Source organism: Podarcis pityusensis, assembly GCF_964106645.2.
Source record: "Podarcis pityusensis genome assembly, chromosome: 18".
NCBI classification, from domain to species: Eukaryota; Metazoa; Chordata; class Lepidosauria; order Squamata; family Lacertidae; genus Podarcis; species Podarcis pityusensis.
The window spans coordinates 817,349-829,851 of NC_138043.1; the positions used below are offsets into that span (position 1 = coordinate 817,349).

General features: G+C 48.7%; 1 protein-coding gene across 2 annotated transcripts in view; it reads left to right on the forward strand.

The window, feature by feature from the left end:
• Window positions 1-12,471, forward strand: part of IL12RB1 (interleukin 12 receptor subunit beta 1) — a 28,706-nt gene extending 16,235 nt beyond the window's left edge. The window contains exons 8-16 of one of the 2 annotated variants that reach the window (XM_080988922.1): window positions 416-498; window positions 2,139-2,358; window positions 4,583-4,729; window positions 6,201-6,305; window positions 7,971-8,126; window positions 9,041-9,184; window positions 9,408-9,504; window positions 10,584-10,668; window positions 11,374-12,471. In XM_080988922.1, coding sequence (XP_080845048.1) covers window positions 416-498; window positions 2,139-2,358; window positions 4,583-4,729; window positions 6,201-6,305; window positions 7,971-8,126; window positions 9,041-9,184; window positions 9,408-9,504; window positions 10,584-10,668; window positions 11,374-11,646 — 1,310 coding nt within the window. In that variant the 3' untranslated portion in view covers window positions 11,647-12,471. Of the gene's footprint in view, window positions 1-415; window positions 499-2,138; window positions 2,359-4,579; window positions 4,734-6,200; window positions 7,037-7,970; window positions 8,127-9,040; window positions 9,185-9,407; window positions 9,505-10,583; window positions 10,669-11,373 lie in introns of those variants that run through there. The other variant, XM_080988923.1, reaches the window with a different exon arrangement.
• The last annotated feature ends 32 nt before the right edge of the window (window positions 12,472-12,503 follow it).

Sequence of the window (12,503 nt, forward strand, 5' to 3'; positions counted from 1 at the left end):
ATTGGGCTGGATCCGGCCCCTGGGCCTTAGTCTGCCTACCCATGCCCTATAGAGTCCTTGAATCAAAAATCATTTTAAGTTAGAGCTCCGTAATTATTTCGCTGTTAGTATACTTCTTAATTGTATTTCACTGTTAAGAGACTTCTCTTCTTCAACAATGACTTTGATAAAATGCATATTTCGTGATGTGCAAATGGCTTGAGATATCTGTTAGGTCCATCAATGACCATCTAACATCTATTCAACACACAAAAAAACCAGCGGCCATTTGTTGTGGACAAAGGACAGCTGGACATAGAAAGGGCCCTGTTACCTTCAGGAGCCGAGGGCCACATCAAACCGAAATCTGGCCCTGGGTAGCAGGGAGCCCAGAAGCACATGGCGATGCCAATGAAATGTGTTTTGCCCCTTCCAGAACTCCTCAAGAGCCCAGAACTCAGTTGCAGCGCAGAGCCTCTTGGGGAAAACGGTCGGAGGAAGGTGACCCTGAAATGGGAGGTAGGTAAAGGGGGCTGGCCACTTCTGATCGCTGGTTCCCTGACCTCTTCCTCTTTTCCGGGCTAAACATCCCCAGCTCCTTCAACCGTTCCTCATCAGGCTCGGTTTCTAGACCCTTGACCATCTCAGTCTCCCTCCTCTGCCCACCTTCCAGCTTCTCAGCATCCTTCTTAAATTGTGGTACCCAGAACTGAACACAGGATTCCAGGTGGGGTCTGGCGGTTGGAGGATGGATGGCGGCTAATAGATGGAGGTTGAATCCTGACAAGACAGAAGTCCTGTTTTTTGAGGGGGGGACAGGGGGGGACTCCCTGGTCCTGAATGGGGGCAACTGTGCTCTTTGAGTTCAGTCAGTCAACCGGCTACAAATCCGTCGTTCAACTCACATTTTGCCAGCTTCCCTGCAAGAATTTCGTGGGGGATTTTCAAGATATTCTATACCCACAGGGTTCCCCTGATCTGCCAAGCTTGTAACTCCATCAGAAAAGAGACTGCTGAGATTGTCTACACGGACTGGCAGCAAAAGCCAATCTCATGACAGCAGCAAGGATGAAAAAAATCAAATATCCTTTATTAGGCATAGCAAGCCACACATGATCAAACAGACATGGTGCAAAATACGAGCTCAGCATAGCGAGGTTTGTCCCAGTCAGATCTTTAACTCCAGAGGAAATCAATTTGCATAAACAATACAACACTACCACATCACCGATCAATTAATAACCACGAAATCTCTTTATAATGGCCCAGTCTTTCTACATGGACAGCACTCAAAAATCCAGCCACTGTTAAAATAATTTGATCATTCCTATCCGAAAGCAGCCACTGAACCGTTGGTAGCGTAGAATTCAGCCTATTGAGTTGTAAGGCCTCTAATAATTGTCTTCTGGCATAAATGCCAAAATCGCAAGAAAAGAAAATGCTCTCCAAAGTATCAGGTTCCTGTTTACTACGTTTGCAGAGACGCTCTGGTTCTGGGAGAGCGAAATATCTTCCTCTCACTATCAGCGAGGGAAACATATTAAATCCGGCTAACATAAACAGGTCCGTATAGTTAAAGCCATGGTTTTCCCAGTAGTGATGTATGGAAGCGAGAGCTGGACCATCAAGAAGGCTGATTGCCGAAGAATGGATGCTTTTGAATTCTGGTGCTGGAGGAGACTCTTGAGAGTCCCATGGACTGCAAGAAGATCAGACCTCTCCATTCTGAAGGAAATCAGCCCTGAGTGCTCACTGGAAGGACAGATCCTGAAGCTGAGGCTCCAAGACTTTGGCCACCTCATGAGAAGAGAAGACTCCTTGGAAAAGACCCTGATGTTGGGAAAGAAGGAGGGCACAAGGAGAAGGGGACGACAGAGATGGTTGGACAGTGTTCTCGAAGCTACCAGCATGAGTCTGACCAAACTGCGGGAGGCAGTGGAAGACAGGAGGGCCTGGCGTGCTCTGGTCCAGGGGGTCACAAAGAGGCGGAAACGACTAAACAACTCAACAACAACAACATAAACAGCCTCAGCAAGGATGGAAACCTGCCTGTTTTTCATCCTGCATTTCTGGCCCGCCCCGCAGGGATGTTGTGGCAAAGGGAATGCCTTGAGTTGCAAAAATATCTGGCCCATAACCCTGACTTTCCTTTGTTGCAGAAGCCCAGCCGCGAACAAGGGGAGGTGAAATACAACTTGATGTTTGCCCTGCTTCCCTGCCTCTGCCTGTACGAATCGGTGAACATATCTGAGGCGATAAACGTGACTTCCTTCCAAACCTTTCTGTCGGGGGCCGAGTACAACATCTCCCTGCAAGCCGACAATGGGGCCAGCCAGTCCCCGGCCTCCTTTTGCAGGCTCCCGGCGGAGCAAGACGCAGGTTTGTCCCTGAAAACCAGAGGGCTACTGTCTGCCGCACGCGAGGAGAAAGGAACAGGGAGGGATGAGGAAGAAAGCAAACCCAGCTGCCCGTTCTTAAACCCCAAGGCGGGGCATGGGGTATCCCTAGAGGTGCCAATCGCTCTTTGAAAAGCTGGTGCCATTAGTTCAAGTCCATCAGTTTAGAAAAAATGTGCAATTAATTAATCGCCCCTTATCAACACCATTGTCTTGCTTTTATTATTATCGATTTTTATTGGTAAGAATAATAATAATTTATTATTTATACCCCGCCCATTTGGCTGGGCTTCCCCAGCCACTCTGGGCGGCTTCCAACCAAAGATTAAAATACAGTGATACATCAAAGATTAAAAGCTTCCTTAAACAGGGCTGCCTTCAGATGTCTTCTAAAAGTTTCTAGTAGGTTTTTAACAAGTTTACTTTACATGCAATATATCGTTCACTTATATTTTTTCTTTTTGGATTTCCCACCTCTCTCGCGCTGATTTTTTTTTGTCCTTTTCCTTAATTGCTGTGTGTTCCTTGTTCCGTAACTCCATCCTAACATCATTTCTGTTTTTCCTGCGCTGCTCGTATCTCAGCTCGTCATTATCTTCATTGCAAACAACAGTTCTGAATAGTGTTTTTTTTAAAATAGGGTAGGGGGGCTGGAGGTGGGTTTATGGAGCGGGCAGCGACCCCGGAAAAATTGGGAAGTTCTGATCCAGTCTCCTGTTTTGTGCGGGTCGTTGTTGTCGCTTAACGATTCGTAATATAATTCTTATCCGGAATAAAACCATTTCCCCCAGGGAACCCTTGCGTTCCCCTTTAAGGCAACGCCTGCTAAAATGAAGGGATCCCTGCAAGAACTTGCGCGGCGATTGAATCAGACAGCTGTCAATCTTCGCTTCACGGCGGATGGAATTGCAGAGGCAAAAGCTTCGCTCGGCAAAACGGGGATTGCGGGTGATTGGCAGCCGACTCCGCCCGTGTTCCCAAATGCCAGGGTTGCGGGAGGTCAGGATCTGACCCGTGGCCACCCACCGCCGGCATCCCTGACCATTGGCACGACTTAGGGGCATTCTGGCCAGCCGCAGTGAGAGCCAGTTCTTACAGAGCCTCCAGCTGAGGAGCAGTCTACCGCGATTCCTAGGTTTCTATCGGTTATTTGGCCCCTGTGAGAGAGCAGGTTGCTGGTCTGACCCAGCTGCCGGCCTCTTCTTAATTTCTTACATCTTTACTGTTTTGCTTTCCTATTCCGGGAACCAGACCCAGAGGGGAGAATCGCCTCCCGTCGCCTGGTTCCTCTGCCCGTTTCTGACCCCGTCTCAAGGCTCCATCCTCTCCCCCATCCCTTTTAAATCAGAACCAGTGAAGGTCCGGTGTGAGTGTCTGGAGGCAATTGAAGAATGGGTGGCAATTAAATGGACTGAGGTTGAATCCTGACAAGACAGAAGTACTGCTTATGGGGAACAGGGGGTGGGGGACTCCCTGGTCCTGAATGGGGTCACTGTGCCCCTGAAGGAGCAGGTGCGCAGCCTGGGGGTCATTCTGGACTCACAGCTGTCCATGGAGGCGCAGGTCAGTTCTGTATCCAGGGCAGCTCCATCTGGTACGCAGGATGAGACCCTCCCTGCCTGCAGACTGTGTGGCCAGAGTGGTGCATGCTCTGATTATCTCCCGCTTGGACTACTGCCATGCGCTCTCCGTGGGGCTTCCTTTGAAGGTGACCCAGAAACTACAACTAATCCAGAATGTGGCAGCCAGACTGGGGACTGGGAGTGGAGACCATATAACACCAGTCCTGAAAGGACCTACATTGGCTCCCAGGACGTTTCTGAGCACAATTCAAAGTGTTGGTGCTGACCTTTAAAGCCCGAAACAGCCCAGTATCCCTGAAGGAGTGTCTCCACCCCAGACACCGGTGTCCCTCACCCGAGGGCCTTCTGGCGGTCCCCTGCCTGCGAGAAGCGAGGTTACAGGGAACCAGGCAGAGGGCCTTCTTGGTGGTGGCGCCCTCCCATTAGATGTCAAGGAAATAAACAACTATCTGACTTTTAGAAGACATCTGAAGGCAGCCCTGTTTAGAGAAGCTTTTAATGTTTGATGTTTTATCGTGTTTTTAAGGTTCTGTTGGGAGACGCCCAGAGTGGCTGGGGAAACCCATCCAGATATACGGGGTATTATTATTATTATTATTATTATTATTATTCTGACCCCAGTAGGTCCCACCTTCCAGGAGGTCATCCAGTCCGGCAAGAACTTCTCAGTGACGTGGGGGTCAAAGCACGAGGTCATCTGCTTCGAAAAGGACCCGGGAAGGTCCTGCGAGGACGACGACATCCAAGAGGTCAACGAGACCAGCTGGTCAGGCAGGTTCTTTTCCATGGGCCTCTGATTTATGTTTATTTTTTAAAAATAAGAATAGATAAACCACCACACAAACTCTCAAAACCACAAATGGGTTTCATCCGATGTAAAAATCGATCTGAATGATGCTACAGGGGGAGTTGGATGGATGAGCAAAGAAGGGGAGAGAGGCTAGGTACGCCTTCCTTTTTCTTTAATGGAGTTCCTGCTCCATGCTTAGCAGACTAGTTGTTTAGCTGAATCAATATCCTTTTTCAATATCCTTTTTCAAAACCCTCTCAGCTGTTTATATAAAATATAAAAGCAAATGTTGAAGTGGTCGCTGAAAAGGCAGGAGTTTAGAACAAGCAGAAATCTGAACTACTACTTCTTTTTATTTTTTAAAGAATATATACATGCAACAAAAAACAATTCAGAATGCAAATATTGAGATTACTCTGAACCTTCCGACTTCACCCCATCCTTTCCAAGTGTCCTAAATGATAATTTACAACTGCATATCAATACTTTATCCAAATTTTTATCCTTCTAAATTATCCGTTACTTTACAAGTATGGTTAAAACCCTGCTAACGTTTCAACCTGCGGTCTCGTAAATAAATTAATAAACTTTTCCCGTTCCCTCTTAAAATTCTCGTCTTCTTGATTTCTGAGCTTCCCGGTTAATTTTGACACGGAAAGCTGAGCTTTTGAGCAAAGAGCAGCCCTTCATAGCCACGCTCAGATTAAAACGCATGTCCGTTTTGCAGGTCTGGACAGGTGTGTCTAAATGAAAATAAAAAAGGGGTTCAAGCCTAAAATAGGACAGTATAAAAGTCCAGCCAGCCCCGGTTTTTCTTTTACAAAGCTGTTTTGCAAAGAGCCGGAATAAATGTGTTTCATAAGATGAGCCGACTCAGTCAGAAGATGTCAGCGTCAGGGAGAAATTGAGGGGAACTGACTCCCGGGAAACTCTGCAAAGGGAGTGCAGTGACCCTGCTGAGTCTGCTAAATGGAGTATTATGGGTTGCTGCTCATAGCTAGACCGGGCAGCTGTGGGGATTAACAGAGTGCCAGCCTTGGGCTCTGATTCTGCAGGACTGACTCCCCTAAAATGGGAGCATTTAGGGATATTATTATTATTATTACCGTGGTACCTTGGTTCTCAAACTTAATCCATTCCAAAACCAAAGCGTTCCAAAAGCAAGGCGCACTGCTTTCCCATCGCAAGTCATGCAAAACGGATTAATCCCTTCCAGACTTTTAAAAACAGCCATTGAACGTGAATTTTACTATCCAGCGAGACCATCGATCCACAAAATGAAAGCAACAACCAATGCACTGTAGTATAAAATATATAAGGCAGTATTGTAGACGATTAAATTAAAATGAATGTTTTTTTCTTAGCTTCACTGATTATCCATTTCCGCAGTCACACAAGGTTTTAGGCCCTTCAGATATTCTCCGAATCCCTGACTGTGCCCTCCTTTTTCAGGGGTTCTGGAGTCCGACGTCTGCACCCGCCTGGCGGTCCATGGATGGGACCCGGACAAAGATGCCTGGTCAACACTGGGCCTCGTGCGCCTCTTCCACAGAAGCGGTGCGTCTATCTGCTTTGCATCAAGCTGTCACGGTCCAGTCTACGGGCGATCAAAGTCTGCATTTATAGGCAATTTGTTCCTTCCCCTCACCCTCCAAAATGCTTTAAGGGACCCCTGACCCTTAGGTCCTGTCGTGGCCGACTCTGGGGTTGCGGCGCTCATCTCGCTTTACTGGCCGAGGGAGCCGGCGTCCAGCTTCCGGGTTGTGTGGCCAGCAGGACTAAGCTGCTTCTGGCGAACCAGAGCAGCGCACGGAAACACCATTTACCTTCCCGCCGGAGCGGGACCTATTTATCTACTTGCACTTTGACGTGCTTTCGAACTGCTAGGTGGGCAGGAGCAGGGACCGAGCAACGGGAGCTCACCCCGTCACGGGGATTCGAACCGCCGACCTTCTGATCGGCAAGTCCTAGGCTCTGTGGTTTAACCCACACCACCAACCGCATCCCTGACCAAAATGTTTTACTGATGTTAAAAAGATACGACAGACCAATGTATATACAATCAAAACAGAAATACAAAAAGAAAATCACGTTATCCGTTCCCAGTGACTTCCCGCCACGCCAGCCTGTATTTACTGCTTGTTTTATTTGGCGTATTCTCTTTGCAATCCCCATTAATATCCCCTCTTTTAATTACCCATTGTATCACAGCAGTCATGCGAGTCCTGCCCGCTGACTTTATTTCGGTACAATAACCTTTTCAACATTTTTTTATACATATCCCATTTTCTAAGAAACGTTCATTCGGTATTACCTCCCAACTTGCCTTTCCGCCAGCTCTGTGAACTCCAACAATTTGTTCCTGTGTCGGCGAGTTTGTAGAAGTCTTTGACGCAATCGTAGAAGGGGAGCCCCATAGATATTTCCCCAATTCATCAGAATCGGTCTTTTGGCCGTGGTCGGGGCGTGGAGAGCCCACGGGGAATTATTGTATTTTATTATTTTGTTAAAGCAATGACAAACCTAGACAACATCTTAAAAAGCAGAGACATCACCTTACCAACAAAGGTCTATATAGTAAAAGCTATGGTTTTCCCAGTAGTAATGTATGGAAGTGAGAGCTGGACCATAAAGAAGGCTGATCGCCGAAGAATGGATGCTTTTGAATTCTGGTGCCGGAGGAGACTCTTGAGAGTCCCATGGACTGCAAGAAGATCAAACCTCTCCATTCTGAAGGAAATCAGCCCTGAGTGCTCACTGGAAGGACAGATCCTGAAGCTGAGGCTCCAAGACTTTGGCCACCCCATGAGAAGAGAAGACTCCCTGGAAAAGACCCTGACGTTGGGAAAGATGGAGGGCACAAGGAGAAGGGGACGACAGAGGACGAGATGGTGGGACAATGTTCTCGAGGCTACCAGAATTAGTTTGACCCAAGTGTGGAAGACAAGAGTGCCTGGCATACTCTGGTCCAGGGGGTCAAGAAGAGGCGGACACGACTAAACGACTAAACAACAACAACAACAACAAATATTTTGTTGGAAGCTGCCTAGAGTGGCTGGGGAAACCCAGCCAGATGGGCGGGGTATAAATAATAAATTATTAGTATTAGTATTAGTATTAGTATTAGTATTGTCCTTTTGTAAGAGGTTCCATGTACTGGGATCCTGCCCTCTTTATCCCACCCTCCCCTGAGTCCCTCTTCCCTCTTTCCCTCTCTTTTAGAGCCTTCCGAAGATCCCTTGCGCCTGGATGTGGCCATGCCAACGCCCACCTCCGCCGACATCCGCTGGCACCCCCCTGCCCTCCTTGCTAGCTGCCCCGGCGCGTTCCAGAAATACGTCCTCTGCTGGCATGACGAGCGAGGCGAGGAGATAGCCAGTGAGTTTGGTCGCGGCGGGAGACCCGGGTGTGAAACGCGTCCGGTGCGCATGGAGTGCTGCCGAGCCGCGAGATGGGGGGTCCCCAAAGCGGGTGGCAAAGGGGGCAGGTTAAGAGGCAAAGGGGTGCCATCTGTCATGGGTACTTCGATTCCTGCATTGCAGCGGGTTGGGCTGGATGACCCCATGGGGTCCCTTCCGACTCTCCAGCGTGTAAACCGGACTTTGGATCAAGTTCACCTGTTTGGTCGCACCGATTACACCGTATCGTTTTAACTGGGGTTGTTTTTGTTGTTGTTGTTAAGTAATTTTTATTACTTCCCAATTACAAATATCCAATATGCGCCATATTATATTAGCCAATTCAAATACATAGCCAATTCTAAATTTTGTGCTCTGCTACCCTTTAATGCAGCCTCCAGACTGTTGCAAAAAACCAAATACATTCTCAATAGAATCACTTATATCGCAGCTACAATAATTAACTTCAATTCGCATTGAGACGTATAAACATTTGTAAATTCGCAAGTGAAGTTCTCCTATCTTCTTCCTGGGTGAGGCTTTGATTTCCGTCAATTGCTCCTTTAATTCTTTATCAAATACAGTGGTCCCTTGGTTCTCAAACGCCTTGGGACTCGAACAACTTGGAACCCAAACACTACAGAACCGGAAGTACGGTAAGTGTTCCAGTTTGAGACCTATTTTCGGAAGCCGAACGTGCTCCGTTTTGAGTGTTACGCTGAGGTCTGTTTTTGCTATTTATTTTGCATTTTTTGTTTTTGCGGCTCCTTTTTCCAACCGATATTAGCATTTTTTGTATATTATAACCTTCGGTTTTGGTTGAATCTTTTCGGTTTATTGTACTGTTGACTTCCTATTCCCACTTAAACCATTATTTTCATTTTCTCCCCGTAGCTTACGAGGTCAGCACCTCCGAGACTCGCTTCACCATCTCAGACCTGCAGCCCAACACCACTTACCGGGTCGGAGTCGAGGTTTTGACCGCCGGGAGCGACGGCCGCTGCCAAAACCTCGTCGCCTTTCGAACCCGCCCCGCAGGTACGGCGCGTCTCTGCAACCCCCCTGTGAAATGTCTCCTCTTTGGGTGCTGGCGGTAGAAGTTCCTCTTCTTCTTCCTCTTCTTCCTCCTTCTCCTTCCTGTTCTTCCTCCCCTAACTCTAATCTCAAGGCCAAGGGTTCAAGCAACAGAGGGTTGGGCTAGATGACCGCATGGGGTCCCTTCCTAGGATTTTGTGTTTTTAAATAATTCTTTCTCTGCCAGATTCCAAGAAGACCACTCTGACGCTCAGCCTCCTCCTTCTGGGTCTCGTCGGAGGGGTCCTAGTTGCCGCCAGCGCCGTCCACATTTGCAAAAAGAGGTGGGGGTGTAGGAATAGCTCGAAAAATACATGGGGGGGGGGCTTTGCTGGCAAGATAGACGCTGCATGCATTTTCCCCCAGTTTCCAAATCTCCCCAAATCAGGGGTGCTTAAAAGCTGCGCCGCGATTTCAAAAAATTGTATTTTAGTTCCGTTAATGAAATCTGGCTTTGCTTGGTAATCTGTAGTGCTTTTTTGCTTAAAAAAAATAATGTTAAGGGGTCCTCTCACTTTGAAAAATCACCGTTTTATAGTTCAAATCGGGGGGGGAAATACATACAGCAAATGGACAAAAAGGCAAAGATTCGCAAAATGTTTAGGGGTATGCGGACCCACCAGGAAAAAAGGCACTGGTAAGATCTGAGCGAAATCACTCCAAAATCAGGAAAAACAACGTTGCGGTAATGTTAATATTTGCCGTTCTTATTATTCAGCCTTTGCAGAAATCAAAATCCTGGGGTTTTCCCCTACAGCGGTTTTTGTGCTTCTTCGCCAGGCAAGAGACATACCAAACCCCCAAAATAAAAGCAGATTTGACACCTCACACCCCTAAAAGCATATTTCTAAGACGCCTCGCTGAAGGAATTTGCCAAAAAATAATAATCTCACCCCCTAAAACGACACCCCCTGGCGCTGCTGTTCCTAAGCCCTGGGGGTGGCACCACCTCTGCATATAGGCAAACCTGCCTGTTTCGACTTTGCTGTTAACCTGTGGAACGCCCTGCCACAAGGGGCCGCCAACCTTGGATGGCTTCGAAAGAGGACCGGGCCAATTCATGGAGGAGGGAAAGGCTAGGGTTGCTATTATAGCCAGGAGGGCTGTGTGTTCTCCTCCTCCTCCGTCGGAGGCAGTAAACGCTTCCGGATCCTAGTCGCCGGAAAAGGGAGAGCGTCGCTCCGGTGTTCGAATCCTGCATGCCGGTTTCCCGAAAACACTTTCCCCCAAAAACGGGTCCCCTTTGGTTATTCTTACGTCCTGATGGAGCCTCCAGCTCCAGGCAAAGTCTATCTGGACGCAGAGCTCCGCTTTCCTGCAATAGGCAAAATCTCTTTCCTCCTTCTTCCCTCTCCTGCCACAGGGTGAAGGAAGTTCTGTGCCCGCCCTTGCCAGACCCGGCTGACACGGAAGCCGTCAAGATCCTCGCCGGATCCTCGCCGGGGCAGGTGAGTCTCTGTGAAATGGGCGCAATCGGTCGTCGCTCCGGGTTCAAACTGCATCTCTGGAATGGGCAGGAGAGCTCTTGATGGCTGGGGCTCTCTCTCTCTGCCCTCTGGGGTGAGACACCCGCCTGGGTCAGGAGAGCTTTTTTGGCTCCAGAGAGGGGACACGGGTGCGAGAAACAGCTGTGGGCAGTGGCAGAGGGGTACAATCGCCCTGAGTATCATGCCTAGCAGGGGTGACAAAATCCCCCCAGGCGGATCGGCGTGGTGGCGCTTGCAACCCTCATTGGGTGAATTTTCACGATTGGCACGATCGTCGTCGTGAAAATCCGTCCGCTGGTTGGGCAAATCCGCCCGGCGATCAGCTTGGCACCCACCCACCGGCAGGTGGTTTTTGCACCCCCTTGGCGGGCGACGCTTGCATCCCTGGCGCACAGTTTTATGAGGCTGGCGCGATCGCCGTCGTGAAAATCTGCCCGCCGATTGCACAATTTGCACGAACGCCGGCTGGATTTGCACATATATTTTTCGCGGCCGAAAAAGAAAATCTCAGTAACTCTGGTCAACATTCCCGAAAATTGCAATGTGTGTGGGGGTGTGTGACAAAAAAGAATTCGCACCCGGTACCCCTGAGCTTGCTACGCCTCTGGGCACGGGTGCAATTTACGGCCGGCTCACCCCGAACCCCACACTTCTTCTTCTCCCCAGCTGCACCCACGGCGAAGCTTCGTTCAGCCCCTGGAGTCCAGCAGCCCCACGGAACCCCTCATTCTCGAACACAGGTCTCTGTCCAAAGAGGACCCGGCCGTTGGCACCGCGGCGGACTTTCCGGCCCTCGCCAACCCCGCCGAAGAGACCCTCTTGCCCAAGGAGGACCAGCCGGGCTCGGGGGACCTCCTGCCCTCCGAGTACAAGAGCCAGGGCTTCCTGAGCCCCATGGAGGATGAGCGGCAAGGCAGGGGGGCTGGACGTCTGCAATGAGGCGGGCGCCGCCGGCCGCTCGCTGGCACCCCCGAAATGGGGCGGTCAACGGCACCAGCGGCTCTCTGGGGCAAGATGGCATTAGGGGGCAGAGGGAAGGGGCTGTTCTTCCTCGGTTCTCATGCCCCCATGTCCAGGGGGGCAGGAAACGAGGGAAGCGCTTTGGGGAAGGTTTGCGCCCAGCAGGAAAGGAAGAGGCCGAGGCAAAGTGGTCGGAATCGAGGATTTTGAGTCAGTAATAAATGTTGGAAATGTAAAGAAAAAGAGGGAACATTTTATCACATGTGGTGGGAATGTAAAAAAGGTGAAATACTTCTGGGAGACGATATAGAATGAGATGAAAAAAATGTTGAAATATACATTTATAACGAAACCAGAAGCATTTTTACTGGGCATTTTTGGGAGCGATATAAATAGAAAGGAATGTAAGCTCTTTTTATATGCAATAACAGCAGCAAGAATATTACTGGCCCAAAAATGGAAGCAAGAAGAATTACTGACGATTGAAGAATGGAGGATGAAGTTAATGGACTATGCAGAACTGGATAAACTAACAGGAAAGATTCAAAACCAGCGGGACCAGAAATTCACGGAAGACTGGAGTAAATTTACGGACTATTTGAAAAGTATTTGTGAAGAGCAGACGACGTTTGTAGGTTTGCAAGAAGTTTTGTGAGGAGTATTATTGGAAGTATTGCAAAAATGGACAAGGGGGAGGATGATTTGTTAAGAGATGTAAAGGCAATATAAAGTTAAGAAGTGGTTAAAACGGTGGATCATCAGAGGTGCTGATGGAAGTCCAAAAAGATTGTATAAGTGATAAGTTTTGTGGTACATTTTATAAAATTTATATGTTA